General features: G+C 39.4%; 1 protein-coding gene across 2 annotated transcripts in view; it reads left to right on the top strand.

Moving 5' to 3' along the window:
* Positions 1–12937, top strand: part of SLC2A9 (solute carrier family 2 member 9) — a 105519-nt gene that overhangs the window by 46519 nt on the left and 46063 nt on the right. For both annotated transcript variants that reach the window (XM_075148773.1, XM_075148772.1), the window contains exons 7-8: positions 2152–2339; positions 8151–8261. In XM_075148773.1, the coding sequence (XP_075004874.1) occupies positions 2152–2339; positions 8151–8261 (299 nt within the window). The remainder of the gene's footprint in view (positions 1–2151; positions 2340–8150; positions 8262–12937) is intronic.

Below are 12937 nucleotides of genomic sequence, written 5' to 3'. Positions count from 1 at the left end.
CCTTGTGCAGAAAAGTCAGATTGCTTTCTTTTTACTTGACTGCACCTATATTTTTGACTTGTGTACCCTGCAGGAATGTCGAGGATTCTAAGGACAGGAAAAATAAAGAAAATTGTGCACTGACCTAATTCACACTGATAAACCAGATGCTTAAAAATTTGAGAGAATCTTTTCAAAGAATAGTACAGTGATATATGTCTGGTTGTTCTCATCTTTATCTGAATTTTTCTTTATCAGTGCCCTAATAATACTGAGGAAAGCGTGATTTAAGGGCGAGACATTGACTGTAACATACCATAGATACACGTTGTTCTAATTTTACATTTCTTATCGTAGCCTTTAAATACATCACACTCATTTTAACAAGTGTTTAGCATGTCGTTTAATAATAAGTGGGCAGTGGCACAAGGACAAAACTCAGCAGCTTAAATTCTGGGTTTTGAGGTCCAAATTTGTTAACTCGTTTCTGATTGTAAGGCCTATGTGAAAAGATAAATCTCATGCTGTTTCTGAAGGATTTAAAAATTCTGACCTCTCCTCTCCCCAGAGAGAAACTGGATATCAGAATAAATGAATGTTATGGATTGACTCAACACCCAGAGGTGGTCAGTGTTCATCCTTAAAAAATCATCCTTCTTGTTAAGCAGAGTCATGTAGAGCCCATTAAAATGCAATAGAAGTGCTAACTGCATCTGAAAACCTTGGCCCAGAGCTCAAGTTAGTTCCCCGTGCCACCAGACTGGGAGCCAGGCAGAGCGCACAGCATTGCGCATTCGCCAAAGGGACGGAGAAGGATGCTCCGGGGAGGCCACCAGTTCATTTGTGTGACCTATCCCTCGCAACATTGACCTCACTACTTGGCCTTTTCACCTACTGGGTAAAGTTAAATTTTATAACTTCAAAACCTAAGTGGAGTCCAGGAATTTTAATCATGACTAGTCAGTGTCCCTGGCTTTCTTAACCACCCAAGACCTTACTATGATCCAAAAGAATGTATACTTATTGAAAAATGTGAAGGTCATTTATTGTAGGCAGTACTGTGCAAAGCTGTGGATAAGAGAAAAATGGATTTGCCTCTTAGGAGAACTAAATCAACTTATTCACTTAATAAAAACAACAATTTTAAGTGACCTGCTGTGTAAAGGATTGGTTTTTAGAGTTAGCATCCTACTGGGTCGCAAACCCTTGTTGCATGGGTATGTGTAATGTAATTGTTTCTCTGCAGTCATTCCAAGATGATGAGCATTTTAAACATCTCTTAAATACCCAACCCTTGGGGTATGTTCGTAAGATTGTGATGAAAGTATCATCAGCATATACGGTATCTGTAAAACAAGGTTGGTGGAGATGCACCACCTCCATTAGGAGATATCTGTTTGTAGTACCTCTTGGAGGAGGTGTGAGATGGAAAGCTTTTATTATTCACAGTGGAAGGATATCTCAGTAAGTCATTGATGTGCAATAATATAATACTAAATGGTATGTTTTGCTGGGGAGGTGAGGTTGGTTGTTTGCTTACATTTGCCAGGTAAATTCACTCCTGTGTCTCCAGCATTGACAAATAGAAAGTCTTGAACTACTCTGGGTAATTCTTTCTAATATTAATCATTTAGACAAAGTGAATTCTTGTCTATATGCTGATAAAAACAAGAGGTAATATGAAGAGTAATAGCTATTCTTTTCAAATGTCTGCCTTTTCTTGATTTACCAGACTTACGTAGGTTTTTACATGTTATTGCTTCTCTATCCAATCTATCTCCAGCAATGAAGTCTGCTATATTGGTAGGCTGCAAAAGTAGCCAAGTCAAATGATGTTCAGAACTGCTTTGCTATTAAACCCTTTTCAGATTAGACAGGGTTTTGACTCTGCACTGGACCTTAGGCTATATTATATATGAAATAATATAAGGAGAGATCTGGTAGGGTGCCAAATAATTTATATTCTTGTTGCAGTTTCTGAGACCAATTGAGAGTTCATATGAGCTAGTTCATACCCAGAACAGAATGATATTGTTGGCAGAAGAATAATTAAGTTGTAGCCTATATATGTCTCCTGTTTGTGTCACGCATTTCCATTTCTATGAAACAAGTCTGTTATAAATGCACACAGTGCCAGCTGTCTGGCCTAAAGTACATGTCCTCTCTTTGTAGCATTTCAGACCTTCCTTGGGAAAGACGATGTGTCTCATGAAGTAGAAGAAGTTTTGGCAGAGTCTCGAGTCCAGAGAAACACCAAGTTAGTGTCGATACTTCAGCTCCTGAGAACCCGCGCTGCGCGATGGCAGGTCATTACTGTGGTCGTCACCATGGGCTGCTACCAGCTCTGTGGGCTGAATGCTGTAAGTGTCCTTCTTCAGGCCATGGTATCTCCTGGGGTGCTCCTTCCTTTCTTTTTAATACAAGGTTTGTGCTATACTATTCAGCAACCTCTATGACTTTCTGGTTTTGGCTGTTTCTTATTAGTAGTGATTTTGTTACACCAGCATGTGGGAAGGTCCACAGAGAGCTGTATCATTTTTGGTTTGTTTTGGTTTTTTTTTAAACAAAAAAAAGGAGGAGGGGGGGAAGCCATGTTCTGTTAACTTTGAAGAAATACCTGAAAAGGTAGCACAGATCAGCAAAGAAAGAGTGTGCAGCTTCTGCTTCTGATACTCAGATTCTCTGTTTCTGGTCAGTTAAGATCTGGTCTAATATGCTGCATGTTTGTTCATGTTAGGTAAACTTGGTCTTTTCAGTAGACATTTCTGCTTAGATTAATTCAGTTCTGTACTTACAGAAGTCAGCAGAAGTTCCTTTAAGTGATTTCAAGAGGTTGCACTGAATGCTTGATTTTTGTTGTTGTTTCATACAATTTAAAGAATAAGATGCGCTTCAATATGCCTTTCTTGGAAAGTGGAGCAAAAGAGGAAAAAAGACACAAAACAGCCAATAGCGAGAAGTCCTGTTGACCATTAATGTGTCTGAGGCTAATGGGTGTCAAAGTCTCCTTTTCCATCTGTCTGAGCCTATTGCATCAGCTAGGAGAGGCTCACAGGACAATTTAGATTGGAAGAGATCTTTGGAGGTCATCTGGTCCAACCCCCTGCCGAAAGCAGGACTGACTTCAGGGTTGACTCAGGCTACTGAGGGCTTTGTGCAGTTGAGTTTTAAATATCTCCAAGGTTGAAGAGTCCACAACCTCCCTGGCCAACCTGTAGCAGGTGTTTTCACCACTTACACTGTGAAAAACATTTTCTTTCTCTTTCTTTCTTTTAATTATTCTTCTGCCAACAAGAACTTTCCATGCCACAGCTTGTGACATCTGGGTTAGATGCTTTACGCTGCACAACACGAATATTCTCATGAAGCACCTCAAAGCAGAAGGGGTTGTCGTCATAGTTCAAAGGCGTTAGTTGCTTATGTATATGAAAGGCAGTATTATCGCTGCTGAAAGGAGCTCTCACTGTGGCTTTGTGCATTACAGCATACTTCAGCTAGTTTTTTCCCCCAGGGCTAATCAGTGATGATAGGTGTAAATGCTTCTTATATCTAAGACAACTAGTTCAGGCTTATCTCAGGTATCTCTATTGCTTTAAAACTCCTAATACAAAGTAATTTGTCCAAGACCATTTGAAAGACTAACTCTGGTATCTAAAAGTTTTTAATGAAATACTAGGAGGGAGCTAGGAGATTTTTTCATACTGTGGAGTGAACTGTAAAAACATTTGTATTGGTGGTGTTTTCTTCTAATTGTAGGATTTCAGTGCTAATGACAGGCTATTTTGTTCCTCATTGTGGATACCTTTTTAAGAAAAGAAATGGAATTATCTTGTCATCCAGTCTTTCTAAGATTTATCAATGCATAAGTGAAATAAAATGACACTTACAGTAAGAAACAGACTGTTAAAACAATGAAGCACGTTGCCTAAAAAAAAAGAAAGAATGCCACAGCTAAATTTTCAAGGGAAAGAGAAGAGCTTTGTGGCTCTGAGGATATTTAATAGGTGACAGAAATAGTCCAGTATTCCAGTGGCAGAACAAAGCCACTCATAGCTTGAGTGGGGACATGGGGGGATAGTGAGACATGTCCAGTCCAAAATAAATACCAGAGTTCTTTTAAAGTGTCATTAGGTAGCCACTTTGTGAAAATATGCCTCAGAAAAACTATTTTTGTCAGGAAACCTGTGTATCAAGTTGGCTGTTTTAAGCCTTACCTTTTTTTTGTTATTACTTTGTTTCTCCTCCCATATAGTGCCACTAAACATGAAAACAATTATTCACACAAAATTTGCATTCTGAAATTGATTTTTTAAATAGTTCATCCAGGAAAAACAAGCAGATGATAAGAGAGGTCAAGAGAAATAGTTGGACCGCTTGAACAAGAGACCAGGTTTCAATTCCTTGTCTCTTCTGCATGGCTTTCCTGATTGATCTTGCTCAAGAAGCTCAGAGATTAGAGGGCAGGTACAGGTGTGACAGATACTGCTGAGCCTGGGTCTGGGTTTGCCTGGCTGCGTCTGAGCTAACCTGCTGGGTATGAGCCAGCATCAGCAAGTTTAACTGGCCACGCGTGCTTCCTTCTAACTCATACCTCCCATCACTTGCTTTGTCTGTAGTGCCCTGTCAGTCAGTCTGGTCTTTTCCACAGCTACCATCTGGGCAGGGCATATGGGAAAGTTGGACTTCTTTCAGGCGAGAGTCTCAGGTCACTCTCCGGGGAAATTACCAACTGGCAGACTTCTGTAATCATCCTGCTGGTATCTGAGAATACTTGCTTCCATTTAAGGCTTTTACTTTACAATAAAAATTTGTTTTGCTTAAAAACAGTACATTTGTTGGTTTCTGCATGGAACAGAAGTCATGGTGAAGCCCTGATCATATTAATGTATTCAATTATAACAAAATACCAGCCAATCTGACCTAAATTGACATAAATAAATGAATCTGTATTAGTCTCTTTTCATTTGATAAAATTTACCTGTGATACATATCATCCATAATAAATTTATTTCTCTTCCACCATTGTATCTCTGTTCTAAAGAAGACATAAAACTACAGTGAAGTTCTTATTGGTGAACTTTATCCTTTTTCATATCAAGAAATACTATTGCTGTAAGAAAGTCATTCCCAAAGTGGGATCCCTGTGCTTCTGTGGGGTCTGGCCGTAAGGTAGAGGGCTGTCTTTCAAATGGCAAGAAATCATGCTGGGGATGGGGGTCCCTGCAGCAATGCATGTTTGCAGTATGCAAAAGATCTACCATAGTGTGGTCTTCACATTTGCTTTGGAGAAGACCTGGCATCACTTAACATAGGAAGGGATGAGTATGCAGTGTGCAACACAGCATATGTCTGTGTTATTGCCCATCTGTTTTTTTGTTGCTTTCTTTTCCTGTTGAAGAGTTGAATTTCTTAGGAAGAAAAGTATGTAGGGAGCTGGATGAGAAGTAAAAGGACTGGAACATTGAGTCAATGCTAGAGGGGTCAATGGTGTGAGAAGGTTTGGGAACACCACTGAAAATGTATAACACGTGCCACTTTAAGCTAAGACCTTATAGGAGTAAAACCTTATGATAAGCAAAGAAAGCAACTTTCATGCAGCTAACTGTAATCTACAGACAAGAATGCTAAAATGTTACCTCCAGACTCACAGGAATCGGACTGCAGAGGTACAGCTCTTCCTCAGGGCAGCTGTTTCACTGACCAAAGTGGCGAAGTTTTACTTCGGCCTGTGACGCAGCAGCAACCCGCCATGGACGTCGGAAGTCAGATGTCCCTGTGTTGGTTTGGACTCGACAGCAGTTGTTTCTGGGTTTTTGGACCTTCTGCCCTATCTTCCACAGCTCTTTCATTCCAAACTTTTAGCCCAATCATTAGCTAATTTTGCTAGCTAATGAAATCATTAGCTAACAAAAACCATGTTAGAAAAATAACTTAAGTGAAAGTAGAGTAGTCATCATTAGCCTAGTAAGTTTATCTCAGTAATATCCTAGAGCAACCTATTTCCCTGTTTAATGGTACACAGGCTGAAAAACATTCACTTTTATTGTTTTGAAATGTGTACATCTTGTTAATTTTTTACCCTAATTTATTTTTGTGCTGCTACGGAGACTAGTAAATCGGCAAACCTCATCCTGTCTTTGCTCTGCAAGTTTTTTAATCTAGCTGTGTTACCACCACTCTTGCCATCAATGGTCAGTCATGCTCTTCTGTAAAACCACTTGCAAAACATCTTATGTTCTAGTTGTTACATTTTGACAAATTGCATTCACGCATTGTCTGATTAAGTGATTCTTTGGCCTCTTTCTTCTCTTTCAAGGTCTGCATACCTGCCGTATTGCCATCATTTTTAGAAGCTCTACCTGCTGTGCAAAGCTGGTATCAAGAAGGAAATGCCTAAATTACATGGTTTCTAACTTTCATTGCATGAATTTTTCCATCTTGTAACTTGTAGTATGGAGAAAAAAATTACTTTTATCATGGTTTTGTGCTACCTTGTTTTCCTTACATACTGCATAGGGGTATGGGAGGTGAATGTGTCAGAGTACTGGGTCCCAAAAAATTTATCAGTGGGCATAAACATGTCAGAGGGAACTGGGAGCTGATCCTTGGTTTTGCTTCAGTCTGTGCTCTCTATCAGCAGGCCAATGAAATGCACAGTTAACACCAGTGCACGCTACTTGAAGGCAGATTACTTCATCACATATTGTCACTGCATCTCTTCTGGTGAGAGCTGGTGTGCCAGCAGTAGGCATAAAAGTCTTCAGTCAGCTTCTCTTTATCTGTCAGGTGATTCGGGTGACTTTTTAGTGCTTGGTATTTTATTTTACTTTTGTTTTATGCAAGATGAGTTGGATTTTCTTCTTCGGTCTGGGACGAGCAGCTTTGCTGAAGGGCTAGTTGGGAATTTAGAATTACTTTTTTTTTTTACAAAGCTCATGAGTTAGTAGCTTGATGAACAGATGTAGCATGTGCATAATATGCTGGCAGGCAGCAGGGTTTTCCTTATGCGATCAAAACACTTGCATTCATCAGAGAAGCCTTTTCTTTAGCAGTGCTTGCCCTGTTGGGGCTTGTCACGTGGACGGCATGTGGGAAAAAATATCACTGCTACTTTTATGTTTAGTGCCATCATTATCTCTGGCTTTCAGTTTTATTGTCACAGGTAATCAGCTGTGGTGTAGAACTTTATTTTCTTCTGATAATCAGTTGTTTCAATTGTTTTTCATCTTCTCTAGTAAATCAGTTATCTTTTCTCTCTCCAAGGCAGTCTCTCCTCATTGCATGCTTTTGGCAGTCAAAATCTTTGGCTAGTTTTTTGCTGTCACCTTGAGTCCAACATAAATATTATATGGTTTTCAGACTTTATTTGTGATGTGAATGGGGCTCTGACACTTACCAGACTTGCTATTTTAGAGTATTACTTCTATATATATTCTCTGTCTAGATATTGTCACCACTGGATATGGTTTTACTGACCAAACATGAATGACTTCCTCTAAGCTAGCAATCCTGTGCTCCCTCTGTTTCTGTCCATTAGTGACAGCTCCTTCTAGCCTATGATTCATTTCAACCTAAAAGCAGCTTTTTACTTTTCACCAAGCAACTCTCACTCTGAAAGTATTTTTTCTTTCTGTTGATAATAAAGAGAGATTAGTGGGATGGCTTGACTGCAGATGTCCACACTGCAGTGAGGTTGAAGTGAGATAAATCTCACGCCTGTCTGAAAAGGAGCAGTTTCTGCAATGCCTCAGCATCTCTTTCCTGTTCTCTCCTCTCTTGTTAGGTGCCATTGAAGTATTCCATAAAGCCACCCAAACCTGTTTTTTAAGCAGTGTGGCTCAGCCACACGAAACCTATTTGTATCCATCCTCTTGTTCAAGCTTAAAGTGAGTTTCTTTGATTTGCTCCTAAAGTGATTTAAGCTAAATTGAGTTAAAGCTGCTTGTAATTCTGCCCAGGTCTGCAAGCAGAAGTACAGCAGTGTTGTGACTAAACCACCTGAAATTTGCACCTTCCCTTCATTTGTTGTCCTGCCCAGCCCTCGGTCATTCGGGAGTGCTCAGTGTTTTAACAAGTCTGGTCTCTGGCAGATCAGATGCTTGAACTGAATACTGATATATTGTAGTTCAAGCCATAATGATTAATAACTCGTTTTCTTCTCTCTGGTGCAGATCTGGTACTACACAAACAACATCTTTAGCGAAGCTGGGATCAATCATGAAACAATCCCCTATGTTACTCTAAGTACTGGTGCTGTTGAGACACTGGCTGCTGTTTTTTCTGTAAGTATGGTTATAAAAATCCATTAACATGCTTGATCCGTAAATTACTGATTTTATTTCCTTATATAGGTTTAAAATATAAACAGAATAGTATCTTGAGGATTAAGGGTAATGGTTAATAAAGCAATTGAAAATATTATCTCTAGGTTTAATCCTAAGCTCAGTTTTGTGGCTTGGGATTTTTTTTTTTAAGAAGATGCTCTCTAGTTTTAGTTGCATAAAAGGAGCACAAAAAGTTGATATATCCTGAGGTGCTTTATACGAGTGAAGAGGAAGAAGGCAGGAATAGCAAGGCCTAAAGTATATTAAGTGATAACTCATAACTTATTTCACCTGGTAGAATGACTTTACCTGGTAGCAGTTTATTCACATCTCGGAGTCCTCTCGTGTGCCTGCTGGGAAGCAGGCAGCGTTGCTGGAGAAGGCTCAGGCATGGTACAGCTGAGTGTGTTCAGTGTGGGTCGCAGAAACAGCCATATGTCTTACCGGGCATGTTTTAATGACACGTTTTCTATAGCAGCTTACAAACAGTGAGGAAAATTCTTCAGCCATTTAAAAATATGGGAGTAAATGGTTGTAACCCAGCTTGTTGGAAAAGTAAGGCAGCACGCTAGAACAAGGTTGTCCCATGTTGTGTTAAATTCTGCTATCTGTCCCATTCACCGCGGGCAAGCAGGCATCCTTTCATAACACCTGAGCTCCTGAATAGGTCATGTACCTTTGCTGTGCATTGAACGTAGAGGAAGATGTTAATAGGAAAAATTATCCATGCACATTTTTTCTTTCCTATTTCAAAATGGAGAAGTTGACTAGGAAAAAAAACATACACTAAATGAGCAAAATAAACCTGAAAGTTTTAGTAGGTGAATACACCATTAATTGCTAAAGGAAATACATTTCTGTTTGCACTGCAATAAATAAGAAACAATGGGAGAGGTTTTTGGAATGGAAAGTTGCAAATAAGTAAATACTCTCTTCTTTCATTATTAGAATTTTTCCTTATCTTCATATATTCTATACCAACTGTATTTGCACAATACTGGACACACCAGACAAGCATTTTTAAATGTCAGAAGGATGGTTTTGGAAAAAAAATCCTTTCCAATGGCAGAGCAACTGCTTATGACCTATAAAATGTTAAACTAAATCCAGCTATCAAGTATATTTTCTTATAGTGTAGGACATAAGGACTCTCAAAGGTCACAAAGATCTTCTTCTGATCTTTGCAAATTTCCACAAATCTATTTTTGGGTAAACCATCTTATTTTTTTTCTTTAATTAAAGGGACATCCTTTTTAATAGGTGGAAATAGTGAAGTATGGAAATCCGTACCTCCTACAATTTCTTCTTCATGATACTGCAGAAATGCTCCTTTGTTTAAGATATATGTAAAAATAAAAATGATAATTCTGCCAGTGATTTAAGTGAAGAATACACCTCTTTTTTTGTGGAAATAGATGAAAATTACATGGAGATGATTCCATGATATTAAAGCCATTCTATAAATAGGGTCTATCATCTTTTCAGTTCCTTCTGTGCTCTCCGTTTGTGGGGCTTATTCACAGCACACTGTTCATACATAATGAGGTAGATGTGTCTACTTTGGTTCCTGGTATGTGTAGTAACTTTTTTTATGCCCAAGAGAGGAGTTTTTAATACTTTTTCTGTTTAAGCTACTTGCTATGCCTCTGGAAATGCTGATGTATTGATATCTCCACTCCCTTCAAATTTGCTCTTTCAGTTCAAGAGAAATGCTGCTTTGTAGCCTTAATTTTATTTCAGTAATCTTCATAAATGTTTCATTGTTGCTGTTTAAACGAACAACAACATGAGTTTGGTTTTTCAGTTGAAGGTTTTGCAGCTTCTCATTTCTACAAGTAACTTCCTCTAAATTTTTTTCATGCCTAGAACTAAGGATGGGGAATTTCCTCCCACGCTCAACCTCTCAGCTGCTCTTTTTGCCCTTTTTTTTTAAAATCTGACAGCATTAAATATTAAGTCAGGTGCATATGTCCTATGTACTACTCAGAGGGAAGAAGAGGAGAAGCAGGAGAAAGCAAGGGGAGAACTTAATTTTCCTGGGATTTTTTTATATATTGAGCTTGCTAGTAGAAACCAGATTTTACTAACAATAAATTCCAGGATTTCAGTAGATACTCCTGTCAGTAACAGAAGTACAGTTTTTGTTCTTGTAAATGAAATAGCTATTGGAGAGATCCACAATGAAATCATGTACCATCTCTGATCATTATGCATATGTTAGGTGGTCATGAGACTCTGTGCCTCAGTAAGAATACTTGGGGTTCATCCATTGATAAGCCCCATATGAATGCTAAGGGAAAAGATTGAAATGGATATATTTCACAGAGAAGCAAAATAATATGTAGGAAATATAATTCAAACTGTGGAAAAATGTGAAATTCTCCCTTTAACGTGTCTCCTGGGAGCAGCAGCATAATAGTAATAATGTTGGTGTGTTGCCTCAGCTCACTTGATATGCCTGCTAGTAGCACGCTTTGCCTACAGCTCCATCCCTCTTCCTCTCGAGCAAAAGCCGCATAAACAAAACATTGAAAAATGAAACACATGCATCATCATTTTCCTGTCATTTATATAATTTGGCTGCAGCTCCTGCTTACACCATCACTTCCTAGTTTACTTCATGAAATACCTGTGTTGTAGCATTGCGTACTTGGTACCCTGGCTTCTCTCTGGGGAGACGATATAAACTTTCTGTATGTTTTTTTGGTTAATTGTAGACTTCTCCACCCATTGTACTGAACGCAGGTTCAGTTTAGAGGACTGACTAGACAGGCTACTTTTTAATGAGAGAGCCCATTAATTTCAGTTTGCTTCTGAAGAAGTTTGACATCCTCTGGAATGAAATACTGAATAGATTTCCGACTCATAGATGTGTCGCAGCAGTAAGTTATCTAACTCGATGCCATGCTTTGAAGCAGGATAGAATATACCTAAATAATTCCCTGGCAAATACGTGTTTATTAGAAGTCTGTTTTTAAATTCTACGGTAAGGGGACACCACAAACATAGTTTTTCTTTAGTAAGATTGGTTACTGTGGCTTTTTTGTAATTTTTAGTAATTGAGGTTAATTTAATTTAGTTGTTGTCTTACTCTTAGCGGACAGAAAGAACAATTTGCCAGTGCCTTTCTTTGACAAGGCAACAGGCTGAATGGAAGGGGATACAGAAGTAAATGTGTGAAAAGATTCCTCCCCTCTCCATGAAACCAGCATAGAATTTTATTCAAATTAAGCATCCCACATCCAATTTTGCCATTTGTGACACCACATTTGGTCTGTATATAATGTTCACAGAAAGAGACTAGCTGTGACTATGTTGAGAAGATTATGCCTTAAGCATTTCCCACAAGGTGATGCATCAAGGTGTTACTAATGGGCCTTCCAAAGCCTGTGACAGAGACAAGCTGTGTGAAGTGTGGAACGAGTTAAAATATAATTTAGTAGTAGACCACAAAAGAATATAGGAAATCCTTTGCAGTATCATACAGAAGTCAAGGAAGCCAGCTTTCTTAGGTGAGATGATGTTATTCTGCTTTTGGATGTCATGAGAAAGGGCCCTTAGACTTGTTCTGTGTTTCTTTTAATGTTAATAGATCTTAACATACAAGAAGGGATTCCCTGCTTAGGGCGTGGCACATCTTAAAACAAGGGTACTCCAGACACTTCAGTAAGCGTCCTCATCCCTAACACATTTCCTCCAATGATATTCACAGTAAGGAATGCTAAAGTTGATCTTTGTGTTGCCTTTTTGTGCGGAAAGGGTGTAATACAATGCACTGGTGCAGCCCCACCTCGAGTACTGTGTGCAGTTTTGGGCGCCTCAATATAAGAAGGACGTCAAACTACTAGGTTGTGTCCAGAGGAGGGCAACCAAGACAGTGAAGGGCCTCGAGGGCCAAACTTAGGAGGAGTGGCTGAGGTCACTTGGTTTGATGAGCTTGGAGAAGAGAAGGCTGAGGGCTGACCTCATCGCAGTCCACACCTTCCTCAAGGGGGGCAGCAGAGGGGGAGGTGATGCTCTCTCTCTGGTGACCAGTGATAGGACACGAGGAAAGGGGATGAAGCTGTGTCAGAGAAAGATCAGATTGGACATTAGGAAAAGGTTCTTCACTGAGAGGGTGGTTGGTCACTGGAACAGGCTCCCCAAGGCCATGATCACTGCACCGAGCCTGTTAGAGTTCAAGGAGCGTCTGGATGATGCTCTTAGTTTTATGGTTTAGTTTTAGGTAGTCCTGCGAGGAGCAGGGAGTTGGACTCGATGATCCTTATGGGTCCCTTCCAACTTGAGATATTCTATGATTCTATGATTCTATGATTCACAGGGTAATGCAAGATCTCTCTATGAGACTCTGTGGCTTCACTGGAGTCAGAACAAGAAGAAATACATTGCAGTGACAGCCAGTCATAGCAAATGGAAAAAATGGGGTGACAAATACTTTTAGCTTGAGGGTTCCTAGGAAGTTTTGCTATAATCTGGTTTTTAGTAAGACTTTTAATGCAATCCCATGTGACATTGTTCGCACTAGGTCATAATCAACCTTCACCTACCCATAATCCCCAATAGGCTGTAAGTAGAGAAGAGTGCAAGAATGGGGCAAACATGGCATTTTCCCCTTTTACTCCCCTCACCCTGAC

This window comes from Calonectris borealis, chromosome 4 (genome assembly GCF_964195595.1).
Source record: "Calonectris borealis chromosome 4, bCalBor7.hap1.2, whole genome shotgun sequence".
NCBI classification, from domain to species: domain Eukaryota; kingdom Metazoa; phylum Chordata; class Aves; order Procellariiformes; family Procellariidae; genus Calonectris; species Calonectris borealis.
Note: the sequence above shows the minus strand (reverse complement) of the source record. Positions and strands in the feature narration are given on the sequence as shown.